Raw genomic sequence first — 20,328 nt, 5'->3', positions numbered from 1 at the left:
AAAAATAATCTATCTTGACCGAGGACGCATAGGGACGCGTATTTTAGTCAAAAAATGAAAAAAAGAAGTGTTTTTTCAAAATTTTACTAAGTTACCACTTTTTTTTTAAATCAAAAAAACATTTTCTGTATCCATTTAATGAGCTAAATATGAATCTGCTTTTATTTTTTTTAAAAAAATGTATCTTGACCGGGGACGCGTAGTTTAGTCAAAAAAAAAATTTTTCGAAAAATAATTTTTAAAAAAATATATATATAAATACCATTTTCGGAATCTCCTTGAAAAACTATACACGATTCTATATTCATTTTTATAAAAATAATCTATCTTGACCGGGGACGGGTAGGGACGCGTATTTTAGTCAAAAAATGAAGAAAAAAAGTGTTTTTTCAAAATTTTACTGTTACCACTTTTTTTAAATAAAAAAATACATTTTCTGTATCCATTTAATGAGCTAAATATGAATCTGCTTTTATTTTTATTAAAAAAATGTATCTTGACCGGGGACGTGTAATGTTTTTATGTAAAAATTAGTATTTTGAAAACTTTACTAAGTTACCACTTTTTTTTAAGTCAAAAAAAACATTTTCTATATCCATTTAATGAGCTAAATATGAATCTGCTTTTATTTTTTTAAAAAAAATGTATCTTGACCGGGGACGCGTAGTTTTTAATTTAAAAAAAAATTTTTTTTTAAATTTTACTAAGTTATCATTTTTTTTAAATCATAAAAAACATTTTCTATATTCATTTAATGAGCTAAATATGAATCTGCTTTTATTTTTTTTAAAAAAATGTATCTTGACCGGGGACGCGTAGTTTTTTGATGTAAAAAAATAATTTTTAAAAAATTTACTAAGTTATCATTTTTTTTAAATCATAAAAAACATTTCTTAACTCATCTTATAAAGCTAAATAAGATTTTTTATTAATATTATATAAATTAAACCCGTTTGACTGATGATGCGTATTTTAGTCATGCCCAAAAAAATAAAAGTTTTATTTGTATCAGGATTTTCACAATAGAATATTTAGAATGACTTTCTTTCCAACTGATATCAAGTAGTTAGATTTGTTTTTAAAAACCAGTATGCATATAGCATCAGATTATATTAAAACCTAATTTCATTCATGGCTTATCAATATATGTTTTTTCAACAATTAGATGTCTGGAGCTTCTATAGCATTAACCTTTTATTTGCATGGTAATATTATATTGAGATATAAGAAATATATCTTTGCAATTGAAATCTATACTTCTCTAATTGTTTTGCCACATCCTTTTCCACCAACTCTATCACAAGAGCAGAAATTAAAAAAACTAATAATGGACATCTTACTATTGGTGGTTTCAGATACTTGTGGTTCATTTGTATCTCAAGAGCTAACATTTTCAAAACAATAGGGCAAAAGGTCTATGTAAACACAGATGACCCAAAGGAATTGTTTTACTAATGACAAGAAATCAAAATTTGCTGATTCAACTGTATTTACATACATGGTCCATTAAGATAAACTGATTTAAGTTAAATAATTTTTGTTTTTTAATTGATGTTTTTTAAATATATTTTTATTTATTATTTTTGATTCTTATATTTTATTTATTAAATTATCTAAAGAATTTAAGCAAAAATTTTTTAAAATATTAGTATTTGATTAAAATTAATTGTTAACCCTTACAATTTGATAAGCAAAAATGTATTGGATACAGTGTATTACTTTAACAATATATACAATAATTAATGATGATGATAAAAGGCCTTAGGCAATATTTATATGATTTGTCATAAAAAAATTGGTCTGGTCTGAACACATTATAAAATTTTGAAAATATTTTCAAGGAGGATCAATGTGATGACTTTTCCCACTCAGTATGGCTAATAATATGAATAATATAATTTTACATTTAAGCCTAATTATGTAAGAATAATTATTCTCAAGTTTTTTTTATAATTATTTTATTTATTTAAATCATGGTTAATCATTACACAAAGTTAATATAAGCTTTTTCAAATTTAATATAGTTAATAATAAAAATATATAGTCATTTACTATGTAAGCTATACCTTTTATTAGAAATATATTAAAAGTTTCACTATACGATTTTTTTGTTTAAAAAATAACAATGATAACACTAAACATGACTATAATTATAATAGTACAATAAAATTAAAAACTCTATAAAAGCATGATAATAATTTCATGAGATCCTTACTAATTTGAGTTAAATGCATCTTGAAATTAAAATTATCAATGACTTCATTAAGCATTATTATCCATAACTTCAACATATGTATCATAAATTTGGTCCAAAAATTTTTTATCATTTTGCAAAAGGTAAATTATTGTATTCTTAAGTTGATCCTTTTGCAAAATTTTGTTTGATTTTTTTTCAATATCCTGATTCAGAACATTAAGAATAGGCATAAGTGGTACTGGTTTAAATAAACTACGATTTAAACTTGTTAGCTCCTCCTTTTCATTATCATTAATTGTGTTTTCTTTGAAGAACTTATTAGTTATATTAACTATTTTTGAATTTTCTTTTTCGATCACATTTGAGCTATTTAATAAACTTTCAATACATATAGGAATATCTTCAAATTTTTCTAATGAATTATTATTTTTTAGGCGAGAGTGATCTGTGAGCATTTTTAAAAGTAAATAAATGCATTGGCATTCCTTTGTATTAGAGAACCATATTCCATATATTTCTTGCTCATTCTTGTTAATTTTATAAAATATATATGGTTCTTTCAATTCAAATTCCAAATCTTTTGTAAGAGGTTGTATTAAATTCTTAACTTGTAGACGATTTAAAATAAAAAGACTGGTATAAGGAACTTCAGTTCGTTTATAAATAAATAAAACACCTTTAATATTTGTTTCAATCCATTCATTTTTAATAAATTTATAATGTGCAACATTTTTGGCTGTTTGAATAAGAGATAAAGCTAAAGAATCTTCACTTTGAATCACAGATAAATTTATTAAATTTGGTTCTACCATAAATATGGGTATTGCCTAACTGATAGTAAGGTCATTTGATCGTAAATTCGTGCACTTTCTGATTGGTCCATTTAATAGCTGTTAATTAAATTAATTATCTCAGAGATGTGAACTAGAAGTCTACTAATATGAAGTTAAATACATCATAAGATATATATTTCAAAACTAAAATTTTACATAATGTAGACTTACTAAAATCTGGAGATAAAACAATTTGTTCTTCAAAATAATAATCCTTCCAAACTTAATAAATTAATTACCTTAATATAAATGTAAAACAAAATATTTTCTAGGATGTTGAAATATTTCGTGCAAGTTATTTTTTATATAAAATAAAATAAATGATGATATTTTAATAAAATATTTCGCGTAAGTAATATGTTTTTTAATATTTTTTGGTTAATATAAAGTGAAATAAAGGATGAAATTTAACATTTCTCTCTTTTTTCTTCTTCTTTAGTTTCACGCATCCTCTATCATCTTATTGTTTGTCTGGTTTCTTTATTGATCGTTGCTTGTTTGTCTATTGTTGAGATTGATTGTTATCATTTCGTCAAATTTCCACTATTCATCTCGTCAATTTCCATCAATTTTCAACAAAAAAAAATTATTTATACATTATGTGAGCTAAATTTTATATTTCACAGTTTATATCACGTTTAAGTTATAGCGTTTTTTACTTATTTTAAAGTTAATTTTTTTTTAAATTTAAAATTTATTTATAATTTTTAAATCTATTTTTATATCCATTAAGAAATTTTGAAATTTTTTAGACAATATTTTATTTGTGATTGGTCTTTGATTATTACCACTTTGATCTTGAAATTGTATACTTCTTGAATTTGATTTCGTACTTGTTCGTCACCTCTCCCTCTTCTATAAATTTGTGTGCTTGGTATTGAATTAATAGCGTTATTACCACAATTTATTTTTTTGCAATTTTTTAAAAATTTGTTGTTGTTTTTAAATTAACTTCGTTTAAGGATCCAATTTTAGTAATAAAGATGGTAATTATAAATTAATATAATATTAATAATTTAAGCAAGCGAAAATTTGTGAATTCTTCATATAAAAAGTAGCATTGGCTTTACTTTGGTGGCCCCTGATCTTCTCGACTTCTGCGCATCTTTAGTCACGTTTTTATTTTTGTAATTAATTTTTGCTATCTTTTATTGTGATCTAAGTTTCTTTTTAGCGCTAACGTTATAATTGGGGGCTAAATAAATAGCTTAAGTCTATCCTATGCACAGGATATTCCACCAGGTCATTGAAAGTATAAAGCTGATATAATTTCACTTTATCATGTTTAGCTCCAACCTCTGATGTAGGTTGTATCCCTAATTGGAATCCTCAGTCTAGCAGAGATCCGGTGCCCTAGCTTTTTAATAAAGGCCATGACATGAGAGCCGAACGATGTTAAAGTTGTGGCGATTAATGGTGGGAATGTATAGTTAGCAAGTAGTAATGACAAATATCTCATGATCTTCACAAAAATTTATAAATAAATGGCTTTTAAAATTGGTTTTTGTTATAAAATGATAACTATGGTTTAGGTGATCTATATAATTTTATTCTAAAAAAAACTTTTCTCTTAAAATGTTAATATATATACATTTTTATATCTAGAAATTAGAATATATAAATCACAAATTTATAAGACAAGGTTAAATTATGAAAAGTAAAAATAAAAGTAAAAGTATAATTTGAATAACTGTAAAATAAATTAAATATCATTAATCAACAATCTCTCTGTTCTGGAAAGCTTTTTATAAGATTTCTTGTGTCATCGAGAGCTTGTTGACCAAATGGTTAATTAATGTAATGGTTTTGATTGTTCAAGTTGTTGCAAAAGTCATTGTAATCGTTGGCTTGTCCAAATCGATTATTGTGTTTGTACGTCGATTTGTTTAAATCTTCTTTGAGTTTGCACGTAGGTTTGCTTAAATAGTAAGTTTGATATCCTTATCGTAAGTTGTCCTCAATAATCATGATTTTGTCATGTAGCTTGCTCGTAGTACTCAGTCGTTATTATTATCAATTTTAAAATTATTATCATCCTACAGTCGTGAATAATTAGGAATAATAATTGATCAAATTGGATATTAGAATAAGTGAAGAATCATAAATCAATAATGTTATATAATATTTTTAGCGTTTACTTTTTTGCGTTTTAGTGTTTAATTTATTTCTCGCGTTTTAGTGTTTAATTTATTTTTAGCTTTTTAGTGTTTAATTTATTTCTCGCGTTTTAGTGTCCAATATTAGTTTTATATATTTTTATATTTTAATTAAATAGCCTTTTAAATAAGCAGGTTTTTGTTCAGTGGCGTCACTAGGGGGGGGGGGGCGCAGGGGCTCAAGCCCCCTGAAAAATTTGAATAGCCCCCTGAAGCAAAAAAAATTATTTTTTAATGATTCCTTAATATCCCCTTAAACTAAAAAGAACTTTTTTTGATTGTCCCCTGTTTATTATAATTCTTTTAAGTAATATATAGATTTAATTTTATTATTTAAAAATTAATAAGACTATCTAAATTTTATTAGATTAGATTAATACATATAAATTATATTTTCACTATGTCAGCTTGCAATCAAATTCTTTGTTAAAAATAAAATATCAATACCATGCATAATGTTTAAATATCAATTTAGCATTAACAGTTGAAGTTTAATTGATTTTTATTAATTAAATTATTATATAACCCTAATTAAATAAATATAAAGATTTATTAATTGAAAATTAACAAATTTAATATTGTAAGCCAAGTTTAAAATCACTATTTAAATAAAATGACTTTGCGATTTAAAAATTTAAGCATTAAAGACTTTATGAAAAAAACTAAAGATAAAAGTAGCAATAATCTTGAGGACCAAGGAAGAGGATTCAATAATAAAGCTGGTGATGAACAAAGTATATTTTATACAGTTTTTAAAATTCAAACTTTGATTTAGTTGAAAGACGATTAATTGTAGTTTTAAAAGATATAAATATTGAAAACAAAAATGTTAAAAGAAAGAAAATAGGTAAATAAATTTATATATAAGTCTGTGTCCAAAATGTTTTTAAAAAATCCTTAAAATTTTCACAAATTATTAACAAAACACTTTGGACATTTAAGTTTTAAAAAATAAAAATTTATTAGTTAATTATCTATTTTAATGGAAGGTTTCTTTTTCACTTGATCATAATTGAAGTTATATGTTTTTCCTATTTCCTCCCAAATTTGCCTAATTTCTATAGAATTTCTATTTAAGTCATTTTTCACCAGAGTATTAAACAATATTGATCTCTTTAGTTTTCAAGTTAAGCAAAAATTGCTTTACAATATATTTTCACCTTTCAGGAGCAGGACACTAGAAATGGAAAAATTTTTTTAAATTTTTCTATTATAATCACATAAGGTGATGTCAAAATATTAGCTAAATAAAACATAGTAAATATTTTCTATATAAATAGTCAATATCTTAAAAAATCATACACTATTATTCTTTTTACATTAATAAAGATAATATTGGCTAAATTGTTTACTCAATCATTCTTTCATTCTTTCATAATTTGATAATTATATATTTATTTGTTTATCCTAACTTAATAATAAACTATATTTTAATAAAAATGGTAAATAAATTTAGAATAGTTTGCTTATTTATATATATATTTGGAAAATGGACACTATAATATGGAATATTACTTTTTATTTATTATATTTACAAAAATAAATACACTGAAAAGAAATACATTTTAAAATTAATCTTATTTAGATTCATTGAATAATGAAGAAAATATTGTGAATGACATGATTGTAAATAATGTAAGTACAGAAGGAAAGAAAATAGGTAAAAAATTAATTTATATATACAATTATGTGTATGTTTATATTCCAAAAATTATTATCTATGTGTTCCAATATTTCTATTTTTTGCAAAAATCAGATTCGGACATATCAACAGCATTGGCTCTTATTGAGTCTCTTATCAGTTCTTTGTCAAATTTAAGAAATAATTCGTATTTTTCTTCATTATTTACCGAAGTAAATATATTTTGCAATTTATATAATATAAAAATAACAAATAAAAGAGCAAATATACCTTCTACCATTTTGAATAATTATATTCAAATAGATGATATTGTTTCTTCTAATCATTCTGATCAAACAGAAACTTTTTATAAGTGTCATGTCTTTTATCCAATTTTGGATATTATGATAAATGAATTAAAAAAGAGATTTTGCCAAGAAAACGCAGATATTTTAATAGCTATAAATGCTTTACATCCCTCCTCCCCCCTTTTTTTAAATAATGATATCATTAAACCATTTATCTTACATTATAATCTTCCTGATCCAATTGAAGAATACATAATATTAAAGGCTTATATTTTAACCTATAATAAAAAACACGAATCTACGTGTAAATCAATAATAGATTTGATAAAAATCTTACCCATAGATATATTCCCTCGTATATTTAATTGCCTTAAAATTGCGTTAACTATACCTTTTAATTCCTGCTCATGTGAAAGATCGTTTTCATCATTAAAACGGGTGAAAACATATCTTCGATCGACAATGGGTCAGGAACGATTAAATTCGTTGGCTCTATTGAGCATAGAAAAAAATATTATTAATACCATTCCTATAGATCACATTATAGATGAATATGCAATAATGACTAGCCGGCGTAGAGAACTTAATTTATAAATAATTTAACCTTATAATTTTTGAAACGCAATTTTAGGCGTTATCTGCGAGTAAATATATCGTTTATTATTTATTTTATAATTTTTTTCATATCCAAAATTAGCTAAAAGACATGGTGCTTATAAAAAATTCTTTTTGAGATAGGAAAAAATTAGAAAAAAACAGTAAATGCTTTCTTTTGATATTACCAAAGTTTCTGAAAAATTTAATTAAAAATATTTGAATACATTGACAATACAATAATATATAAGATCTTAATTGCTTTCATCATATCACTTTGGTACTTATTTTCTAGCTCCCAAATTATTTATTTCTAATTTGGCACACTTAAATTGTAAATAACTCAAGGTTTCAATATATTTGCATAATTTCTTCTAAACATAATTTCTTCCAAGATTTTAGGTGTTTTTGCTTTATCAATATATCTAACATACTAGATTTTGATATGAGTTAACATCGTGTATGTCATGGCTATGACTGCAAATTAACCAGCATCTATTATTTGTGTGGCTATGTAATTTAATATTATTACTACAGCTGCTGAGAGCATATGATTGCATAATTAAGATGAGCAACAATGATCAACTGTCCAGTAGTTTATATAGGATTAAAAATGGAAGATAATCTTTTAGAAATTTAATATCTCCCAATAATTTTCTCGATTACTTATCTAGCTTCCATCATGTCATCTAAGAGGAAGCTCTAACCACCATATAGTTTTATGATTTGGATTGGTCGTTTATATTCTCTTCTTCAAGAATTGTTGATTTGGTTAGGCCTATAAATTTTTCCTTATTAGTCCATTCTATAAAACTTTGTCTAAAATGGTAAGAGAGAGTTATATTAGTTTCATGACCTTTTGTTAATGTTAGTTGCTTAGAATTATATTGCCTTATGATAAAAACATTAACAATTGAGGCATATGTATAAATTAATTAATCGGTTTTATCACTTGTAATTCTTTAGACGCGAAATTTTTTATATCAGCAATTTAAAATACTTTATACTGTAGTAAATCGATTATGTATTGAAAAATTTGTAGAAATGTATTGTTTTAATTATTTATATTCTAGTTTTAAATATTTATATTCTAGTCTTAATTATTTATATTCTAGTCTTAATGATATTTATATTCTAATTTAATGATCAATATTCTAGTCTTAATTATTTATATTCTAGTTTATTTTGTACGTATAATATAATAAAAAACAAAATATGAAAATAAGAATAATCCTTAGTAATTTTTAAAAATATATTAATATATAACCCGGCCGAAGGGGGCAAAATCGGGCCGAAGGCCCGCAAATTTGGGCGCCCCCATAAAATTTTTTTATTTGAGCCCCCTGAGATTGTAAAGGCTAGCGACGCCCCTGTTTTTGTTTAATTTGTATTGGTCTAGAAATCGGTGTTATATAATTTTTATCAGTAGTTTTTATAATTTTGTCCACGCTTCCCTCCTTAAAAGAATTCTTATAGTTGAAATCATGATTAATAAGTGTGTTAAAACAATTTCTTATTCTTAATTGATCTAGGTGTCTCCTCAAAATACCTTTATCTGTCTTAATTTGGAACATTATATCACTTTCTTTGTGTGTGACTATGCTTTTCCACCATTTGTTATCACCTTGTATTTTGTAACAAACAGAATCTCCGAGGTTCTATTGAGTGGTGGTGAAACGGATTTTATTTTCCTTTACATCCAACGGTTTTAATAAGTCGCATTTAACCCTAATGTCGCGATTGAACATTCTATTGGAAGGTGTAACTCCTATAGTATCATTTCGCGTGTTTCTATAATTGAATAAAAATTTGTAAAGTGAAGTATCTAAGTCAATTTTTGTATTTCTTTTCATATGTGTTTGAATGTTCTTACCATACGTTCTACCTGGTTATTGGATTGCTGGTGGTATGCGGACGTGAGTACATGTTTAATACCATAATCATTGCAAAATTTTTCAAAATCATTACTTGTGAAATTAGTGCCGTTATCAGTAACTAGTTTCAGTTCCATATAACAAAGTAGTTTTGAAAATTTCTTTTAAATTGATATCGATCGTAATATTTTTAACAGAAACAATAATTGGAAATTTGCTATAGGCATCGACTATTATCAACCAATTTTTTGTGAAAAATGGACCCGCAAATCTATGTGTATCCTTTCAAATGGTTTGGTTGCCGAAACCCATAGTTTTTGTATCTTTTTAGGATTGTCATGATATATGTTACAATCGTCACAACTTTTCACTTCCATGTCTATATCATTATTTATACCAGACCACCACATATAATCTTTGGCTAAGGATTTGATTTTTTCTGCTCCCAAATGACCTTCAAGTAATGACTGTAGTACATTTTTTCTTATAGAAGACGGAATCATGATTTTGTTGCTCTTGTAAAGACAATCCTTAATTATATTCAATTTCAATTCAATATTTCTATAGATATTGTTCTTTATAGGCTCGTTGTTCTTAATATCATTGATGACTTGTTTTAATTCAATATCTTTGAAGGTTTCATCATGTATTTTATTAAAATTGATAGGTATATCCCTAAAGTTATTTATAATTGTGATATTTTCAACAACTTCATCGTGACATTCTTGTGGTAATCTCGAGAGACAATCAGGAACAACATTATATTTACCGGCTTTATACTTTATATTGAAATCATAACCTCCTAATATTATGTTCCACTTCTGCAGTCTTGTGAACATAGTACTATTGTCCTTAAGACCCTTGGTGAAGATGTGGACTAGATGTTTATGGTCAGTAATAATTGTAAACTTGGTGCCGATTAAGTATTCTTGGAACCTCTTTATGGCAAACATAATAGCGAGAGCCTCACGCTCAATATTGGTATAGTTCATTTCGGATTTTAATAAAGTTCTCGACGCAAAAGCTATTGGTTTTTCTTTGCCATCTTTTTCAGTATGAAATAATACAGGTCATAAACCACATTTAGATGCGTCAGTAGCAATTCTTATAGGTAATTCAGGATTAAAATAAGAGGCAAGAGGAAGACTAATCAACCTCTTTAGATCCTTAAATTTTCTAGAGTGTTCCCCATTTTATTTATTGACGATTTTTAAAGAGAATCAGCTATTTCTGCAAAATTGTTCAAAAATTTTCTGTAGTAGCCAATTCTCAGAAATGTTGATAATTCAGCAGCTGATTTTGGTTCTGGCATATTCACTATTGCTTCGTCGTGGTTAGCATGAATCCCCTTGGAATCAATATCATGACCCAGGAATCTCACATTATTTTTAAAGAAAATGCTTTTGATGAAGTTTGGTACTTTTTTATGTTTTTTAGATGAGCTTCAACGTTTTGTCAGGTTATAAGTAAATCATTAATATAAAATATGGCATCTTTCATGTCACCGAAGATCTGATCCATGATCTGTTGAAAGATTGCAGATGAGGTCTTTAGCCCAAAAGGAAGTTTAATAAATCGGTAATATCCCTTATGCGTGGATATAGTCAAAATATTTCTGCAACTTTTATCAATCGGAACCTGTAAGAAAGCATTTTTAAAATCGATCTTGGTAAATTTCTTTCCTTCTGAAAGTTTAGCTATTAGATCATTTATTCGTGGAAGCGGATATCTAAAATCTTCTAGAACTTGGTTTACAGTGTCCTTAAAATCAGCGCAAAGCCTAATGCTCCCATCATCTTTGTAGACAGCGGTAATAGGACTTGCCCATCGAACATTATTCACCGGCTCAATAATTTTATCGTGTATCTATTTATTAAATTCTTTGCCCACAAGATCAATCTTTGCAAAGAGTATACGTCTAGGTGGTATAATTTTAGGTTGGGCATCTCTTCTTAAATGTAGTTAGACACTTTATTTGTTAATTGGTCCGTTAGTTAATTTAGATGGTCCGTTAGTTAATTTGGATTCGCACTCTTTAATCAGTTTTTTATTTCATCTTCGTAATTGGTATCAATATTTGATATAAATTTATTAAAAATATTCTAGAAGGCGTTGATCCATGTACGTCCCAACAAGGCATTTTTTCTTGAATCAACAACTACCGCTTGTAAATATTTCGTGATACCTTCATAAGTCACTTTGACTTTTGTAATGCCGATGATCTAATTAAGTTTCCATTATAGGCGGTAAGTTGCAACTTGAATTTTTTAATTTCTTTAATGCCAACTTTTTTAGCCATTTCTTGAGGTATTATGGTGAACTTGGAGCCTGTGTCGACTTGCATCGTTGTTATAACATCATTTACTTTTAAAGTAGTCATAAATGCATTATCTTTATCATTAAGCATGTCCTCAGTTAAGTTGCAATTAGAAATCTACCGTGTGTGTATAACATTATAGGGATAGGCGCTTAATTATCACGTATCACGTTATACATTATAAGGTACTCCAAAAATAAGAAATATTACAGTTGCGGCAATTGTAATCACTTACCTTGTAGTACAACATTCAAAGAGATACTTATCATCACAATGTTGGTAGAATCTTTTCCCCATAATATATAACGACTCTAATATAAATGAAAACTATACTTGTAGAACAAAAATGAGCAAGCCTATCAATGTTTTAGGACCTAAATCCAGGAGGTCAATTTTTGATGTTTTGAAAGATGGGCATACATATGCAATTCTAACAGATGCATTTAATAAGGGAAATATTTGATCCTCCGCTATTTCAACAAAATTAAGGTCTTTTCAATAAAACAATTAAATTTTTTCCCTTCAAATAGTGAAAAATCCAAAGACATAGCTAACCATATAATGGTAAATATAGCAGATTCGAAATTATCAATAAATTGTATGTCAGCTTTCTGATCTGGTTATGCCTCAGCGAATTTGGTAAAACAGAGTGTATTTACAGAATTGAGTCAGCACAATGTTGGTTGCGATATGTTCCTAATACCCGCCATCGATAGAAAAAATTTTATAAACCTTTAAAAAATATTTCTTAAATAAAGATTAGTGGTCCTAACATTTTGAAAAAAATTTTCAATAATGAATGGCAGAGGTATATTTATGAATGATTTCACACGTAGGAAATCTACTACATGCTGTTAATGTGAAGTTGCAATCAGAAGAATCTTAACAAAGATGCACAAAATTATGCTGCAGATGTGTTCATCTTTACAGTTAAAAATTGATAATAAATTTTATGGCGCCATTAATTATATTTTATTTGAAATTTAAATAATAGAACTAAATGTTTACCGTTGTTATTGAGATATTTATTAAATTCCTAGGCATGACACATTATATATTTGTTTAACCATTAGCTCGGCATCTAATGTTGTTAAAGCAATCCGATTTCTCTTCTTTTCCAGGAAGTCCTCATCAGGCTAAAAATTTGCTAGGAGGCATTAGAATGAGGTAAGGAGAAGACATAGTTGCATATTTTTTCCAAGCATGGAGATTTATCTTATTACGTAAAAATTCTACCCATTTCTCCTCTGCTTTTAGACCATCTAACTAAGTATTTTTGCGAATCATAAAAGATAGAGAGAATTACAATCTCCTCAAAATCAAATTTTGATTATAAATATTCTAAAATTGTCTAAATAAAAATATCTGCTTCATTTAAAAATATTAGAGTATTATTTGAACATTTTAATATAATATTTTTAGCGATAGCGCCATAAAATTTATTATCAATTTTAACTGTAGAGATGAACAGAGTTGTAGCATGATTTTGTGAATCTTTTTTAATAAAGAATATTCTGATTGCAACTGAATATTAACTGCATAAAGTAGATTTCCTACATGTAAAACGAATCCCAAATATGATTCTGCCATTTCATACTCGAAAAAATTTTTCGAAATTTTAGGACAGCTTTTAAAATCTTTACTTAAAAAGTATTTTTTTAAGGGTTTGTAAAATTTTAAAATTCTATCGATGCCAGGTATTAATGACAGCCATCTGCTAGGTATATATCGCAACAACTCACACCATTCCAAGTCAGACCCCTTCACTAACTCTTTTAATTCATTAACTCTTTTAGTTAATGAACTAAAGTCGTTAAAACATTTCCTCACAAATATTTCGACATCCACAGATAGTACATTCATTTCCCTTTTGCAAGAATTATGTAGTATATGGCATATACAGCCAATTGGTATTAATTCATTATTGTGCTGCCTCAATTCGGTAACTTTGGTTTGCCAAAATTTATAGAGGCATTATCAGCGCAGAAAGTTGACATGCAAATCATTGATAACCCTGAATTTACCATTATGTGGCTAGCTACATTGTTAGATTTTTTACTATCAGAGGGATAAATTTTAACAGTTTTATTGAAATGTTCTTATTCTTGTTGAAATAGCGAAGGATCGAGAAAAATGTTTTAATATTTCCCTTATTAGATGCATCTGTTAGAAATGCATATGGATGCCCATCTTTCCAATCGTCTAAAATTGACCTCTATGATTCAGGTACTAAAACACTTGAGCCTTGCTCTTTTTGTTCTGCCACAAGGAAGGTTTGCACTTATATTGGAGTCGTTAAATATCATTAGAAAAAGATTCGACCCAAATTGTGATTATATAGCTCTGTAAATGTTGAACTACATGATAGATGATGATTTCCTCAAATGTATGCATCTGTATTATTTATTATTTTTGAGAATATTTTTGTATTGCAATCGATGTTGATATACTCCCCTGTACTGACTTACATGAATGAAATGATGTTGATTTATTATTGGATATAAATAAAACAGGATAGAAAGAAATTTACAAACTAGACATGTTTTTCGAATAAATATTTGGCTAAAAATTAACTGTAACTAGTTATATTTTTAAAATTGTAACTAGTAACTGTAACTAGTTATAATTTTTTAAATGTAACTACCAAAAGTAACAAAGTAACTAGTAACTTTTAAAGATATATTTAAATAATTAATTTTATTTTTAATATGTTGTGATAAATTAATTTTAAATTAAATTTATTTTTTAAATTAAATTTATTAATTTAAAATTTTGTGAAAATGTCTGATTGTTATAATTTCCCGTTCAAATTGATTTTCTTTTCTTAAATTGTTACATTGCTGCTGGGCTTCAAATTTTGTAAGCAAATTTAAGTAACAAATGTAGCACAATATATTTTTTCCCGTCAAGTAACAAGCATTGGAACTTCATATCATACGTAATAAAAAAAATTTTTAATTTAGTATAAGGAAAAACAAAGACAGATTATTTTAGAATTTAATATTAAATTATTAATCATTACTTACAAGAACCAAGTCTAACAAAATCATAAGCACATTACTCAAATTTAAAAAAATGATTACAACATCACTTGATGTAGTTGGATTTTTTGACCTAAAGTGCCAAAATATTCTGGATAATGAACTTATAGAAAACTCTATCATATCTAACAAGTAACAACACTTTTTCTTTATATAACGATTTTCCAAAGTTAAAATTACTCTTTATTAAATATAATGTTGTTCTAACATCAAGTGCTCCCGTAGAGCGCTTGTTCAGTCTAGGTAAGCTCATTTTTGGAGATAAACGAGCACGTCTCCTAGATAATAACCTTGAAATTAATTTGTTGTTAAAAGCAAATAAACATTTATTAGATTCTAATTTTTATGAAAAATAAATGTTTTTTTTTCATTGCAAATATATATTTTTATATTCGATATAAATATTCAATTTTGCGATATTTTTTTATATAAATAAATTGTATATTATTTTAAATAACTGATTATACTTTGTTTATCCTAATTTTTTTTATATTAAATAAATGCATTCAATAAATAAATAATGCGCATATGAATGATGTATAAAGTAAGTAACTAGTTACTTTTGAAAATAACTGTAACTAATAACTAGTTACTTTTGTAAAAATGTAACTAGTAACTGTAACTAGTTATGTTTTTGCCAATGTAACTAGTAACTGTAACTAGTTATGTTTCAAAAGTAACTTTTAACATCACTAATTAAAACGTTAAAATACTATTAAAAAAATTGCAGGAGAAATTAAAAAATTGCGGTAGATTTGCGGGAGATTTCTAATTGCTGTAGTTTTGCCGGAGAGAGATGTCTGCGTGTAAACTAAAAAATTGCGGAAGTCTCCCGCTGATGGGGGGAGACAGGGCAACCTTGGTCATAAACCCTTTTTTTAAATTCTTTTAAATACCTCTTCCAATCTCTGCTCATGTTGTTTAGGCGCCAGTCACTAACACATAGTCCATAAGTAAAATACATTTTTGATAAATATACACCATAATTTAAACTAGCCAATATCTCTTCTATCTATGGTAACGGATATCTTACCTCAACTACCCACGGATTTTAAGTCCTCCGAAAATCTACACAAAATCTAATCTTCCGATTGGCTTTCTGCAAGCATCAAAGATGTTGATCACTTTTTATATTCCACTGGACACACAAAACCTTTTCGCCCACATTGATCCAACTCTATCTCCACCTTCCATTTAAGCGTTACTTATCGCAACGCACAAAATTTTGGTACACAATCTTCTGCTATTTTAATATCAACCTCCATTTCATCAAAAATTTCCTGATAACCATCAATCTTCGCACTCCTTTACGCATTTGGGCCATTCCTAACTCCCCATCTTTATTGTGCAACTCCTTTTCTTCACATTGATCTCTACTCCATTTCCAACTACTCTAATGCGCCTTTTTCAAAATATTTTCTTTTAAATGTATCTCCTTTCTTCACCCCTTTATCTCGCAACTCGATTCCCTATTTAGCAAACTCATTGCACATCACTTCCCGATTTCTTTCAATTCTCTTCCATGTGTTCCCCCGATTTCTCCTCAATAACCCTCCCCCCCCCCTCCTCCGCATCTACATGACAGGATATTCACTGGATGTCAATCCCCTTCCCTCCTTAAAACCTTTACAATATCTAACCTCTTAAAAAAATCTGCTTCTAATGGTACTACATTCATAAATTTAAAAAAAATTAACATAAATTATTATTGCTCTATTACCAGCTATCAAAATATTGTAAATATAAGTTATTTTTTAAAAAATGAATTCAATTAAAACCTTCATTTACAATGAATGCACTATTATAATATATTATTTGATATGAATAGTTTGATGATCTAATGTTTAACCCTTTTAAATGTGCAGAAAATTATACAAAAAAGTTTCATTTGGAAATAATATTTATGATTGTATGTAGTGTTAAAAAGTCGAGTTCACCCAACTTCAACTCAAAGTCTCTAGTCGACTACTCAAGTCTATATACTTGAGTCGACTAGAGGACGAATAGTTCTATGAACTGGAGTCGACTAGAGGACTAATATTTCTAATTAGTTATTATCAATTAAGATAGTTTTTTTTACATTTTTTTACTTCCGACTTATGCCGTGAATACGAATTATATAATTGAGTCGGCTAGAGGACGAATAATTCTATGAACTTGAGTCGTCAACCTGAGTCAATTAGAGGACGAATATTTCAAATTAGTTATTAATTAAGATATTTGTTCTGTTTTTTATATTTTTTTACTTTAGACTTCCAACTTGAGTCGTGGATAGGAATTATATATTTGAGTCGACTAGAGGACGAATAGTTTTATGAACTTGAGTCGTCAATTTGAGTTTTAGGGACGAATTATTTAAATTGGTCTTTATTAATTAATAAAGCATTTGTTCTGTTTTGTAAATATTTTTTACTTTAGACATCTAATTTTAGTCGTGAATACGAGTTATATACTTGAGTCTACTAGAAAACGAGTATATTATTAACAATGGGGAAGATCGGGGTTAAATTAAATTTAGTCTAAAATTTTAAATATGGGCCATTCCACGTCAAATCGATCACGATTCGGCCGACCCCTTTTAAAATTGTTAAAAATTTCAGGAATTATTTAGATAGTTAAGAAAATAAGAAAGCCGTTTATTTTAGCTCGCTAGCACACCTGGTTCCTGAGATATAGGGGCTCAAAGGTGCAAAAAAGAGCTACTTTGGAATCTGTAAATTTTTTAAATGCTTATATCTTAAAAACTATTATATAATATATCAAATTGTAGGTAAGGAAAATCTCTAAAGAGCTATCAAATAACAATAAAAATTGGCTCCAATTTGAACCGTTAACTTCCGGTTTACCTATTTTGCTTTACCTGTGTTTTTAAGCAAAAAAGGGAGTTTGTTTTTGAATTTTTTTATTGCTTTTTATTTAGACACCTTTGCTAAATATATATACGATATCAAAACCTTGGCGACGCTATCGACTTCAAAAATTGATGAATAAAATAAATGGCGCTTTATGAAATTACTGATTATGGTTAAAATTTTGCTGCTAACTTATCAATAACCGGATATTTTCACTTTTTATACTAAAAAATTTTAAATTTCTATTAAATATACTAATTAAACTGAGGGGCAGAGTGGGCAAATGCCCATTAGACATTTAATAATGAAACAAATTTCTAATAATAAATATCTTTCATATAATTTTTTTAATTTTTAAGGTATCTAAAATTTCATCGAATTTTTCATCATTTGATGAAGAAAGATAATGGTATAATTTCAGTCGTTAAAACTATTTTTACTCTAGATATTTTTTAATTCGAATATTTCTTTTCACATAAGCGTTTTCTTTTAATGAGATTCCCCATTTGTAGGGATATACTAATGTTATCAATAGCCTCTTGATTAATTATATGAGGGTGAGAATCAATATCTACATTGTCATTTGAGTATAAGGAATGTTTGCTAATTTTTGTTAGCATGAAGAACATATTAACATATCTAAATTGAATGGTAATTTTTTTGGGTCCCAGGGTGGAATCTTTCTTAGATTCTAGCGATAATAAGCATGTCTCTGTAGATTAAATGGGTTGAAACATTTTAATATTTGGTACGTCCATCTCTGATATAGAATAAAATTTTAATTGATCTGCACCTAGAATATATGTTTTTGCACTCTCCAAAATGTTATTGGTAGACAAACGATAAAATAATAAGCTGCAGATGGGTTGAATTATTTAAAATTAATCTGAACGGACAAGTTAAAAATATTACGCAGAAAGAGAGATCGTTTTAAACAGTTTATTTTGTAAAATATAACCGATAATATTATGCCTAATAAAATATTCGATTTTACTGCATCTGTTATACATTATCGAGCTAATAAGTCATTTGCTATAGTAACAAAGTAGAGATCTAGTCGCCAAGGTTTTGATATCGTATATATATTTATAAAAGGTGTCTAAATAAAAAGCAAAAAAATGATTTTGAAAACAAACTCCTTTTTTTGCTTAAAAATACAGGTAAAGCAAGATAGGTAAACCAGAAGTTAAAGAGTCAAATTGGAGCCAAATTTTATTATTTTTTTAATAGCCCTTTAGAGATTTTTTTTACCTACAATATGATATATTATACATTTTTTTACTATAAATAGTTTTTGAGATATAGGTGTTTTAAAAATTTTACAGATTTAAAGTGGCTCTTTTTTGCACTTTTGAACCTCTATATCTCGGGAAACAGGCGTGCTAGCGAGCTAAAATAAACGGATTACTCATTTATATACCAATTTAAATAATTCCAGAAATTTTTAACAATTTTAAAAGAGGTCGGCCGAAAATGTGCCCTTTTTAATCGATTTGACATGGACTGGCCCATATATTTTTAGAATATTTAAGGCTTCTATCAGAATTGTGAACAAACATTATAACAATTTAATATATTGATACACTTATAACAATAAGATGTTTATTATAAAAATCGAGGGGGCAGGGGGTTACTGCTTAAAACCTAATCACACTGTGATGTATATTGCCGACATTTTTTGGATGAACCAAGCTCTTAGGATGTTCAGACAAACATTGACTTCTTTGTTTTTCAGGATAATTTTTTATCCCACAAAATTAATTTAGCTAGCTCACTATTTTACAAAGAAATTTATATTTCGTTACTTAAATACAGGGATGCTAACAGGACAAAAATTTTAGCTGGATTTGGCTCGAATCCTTTAACAACTCTGCTAATCAGCAAGGACAGGGTAGCACAAAAAATTGTATTCCTGTTAGAGATCTGTAAAACACTGCCCGACCCAGGTCTATTTTCTATATAATTTTGGTTCGGGCTGGTTCTAATTGTTTTTTAAAGAGTTTCGAGCCTGGTATTAATTTATATATCAATACATTTAAATTGATCTATTCTTAAAGATGACAAAAAAAATTATTTTTCATCACAAAATATAAATTTACAACATAGTTTCTTTTTATTAATTAAACATGACGTTTAATCTTTATTAATTGTTTGTCCATATTTAAATTCAATATTTATAAAATTAAAATAAAATCTTACTTTGTTTAGTTTACCCCTTTTTATTGTATATTTAATAATAATACTCGTTCACTGTAATCGGAAATTATGAGGGGGAAAATTTGTTTTAAAAAATAATAAATATACATATTGTTCCTAAAAGAAAAGTAAAAGAAAAATATATATATATTTTATTTATTTATTTTTAATTATTTATTTTTAAAAAAGGTAAGAAAAGTCACTGAACTCGGGGAAATTTAAATATTATTTTTTATTAAAAAATAATAAATATGCTATGTGAAAATTTTAAAATTCTTTAATTTTGCATTAAAATTGAAGAAGGTGTGTGCTATATTAGAAAGAAATATTAGGACTATA

General features: G+C 27.0%; 1 protein-coding gene across 1 annotated transcript; it reads right to left on the bottom strand.

Annotated features, from left to right (window-relative positions):
- Nucleotides 1-2,262: 2,262 nt before the first annotated feature.
- Nucleotides 2,263-3,009, bottom strand: LOC135924228 (mRNA-decapping enzyme 1B-like). The gene has a single exon (XM_065459279.1). It carries the CDS (start codon nt 3,007-3,009, stop codon nt 2,263-2,265), a length of 747 nt encoding a protein of 248 aa, XP_065315351.1.
- Nucleotides 3,010-20,328: the final 17,319 nt, after the last annotated feature.

This window comes from Gordionus sp. m RMFG-2023, chromosome 2 (genome assembly GCF_954871325.1).
Source record: "Gordionus sp. m RMFG-2023 chromosome 2, tfGorSpeb1-WG-v2, whole genome shotgun sequence".
NCBI classification, from domain to species: domain Eukaryota; kingdom Metazoa; phylum Nematomorpha; class Gordioida; order Chordodea; family Parachordodidae; genus Gordionus; species Gordionus sp. m RMFG-2023.
Note: the sequence above shows the minus strand (reverse complement) of the source record. Positions and strands in the feature narration are given on the sequence as shown.

Excerpts from the sequence above, each read along its gene's own strand:
- LOC135924228 (XM_065459279.1), bottom strand. The coding sequence starts at position 3,009 with ATGGTAGAACCAAATTTAATAAATTTATCTGTGATTCAAAGTGAAGAT.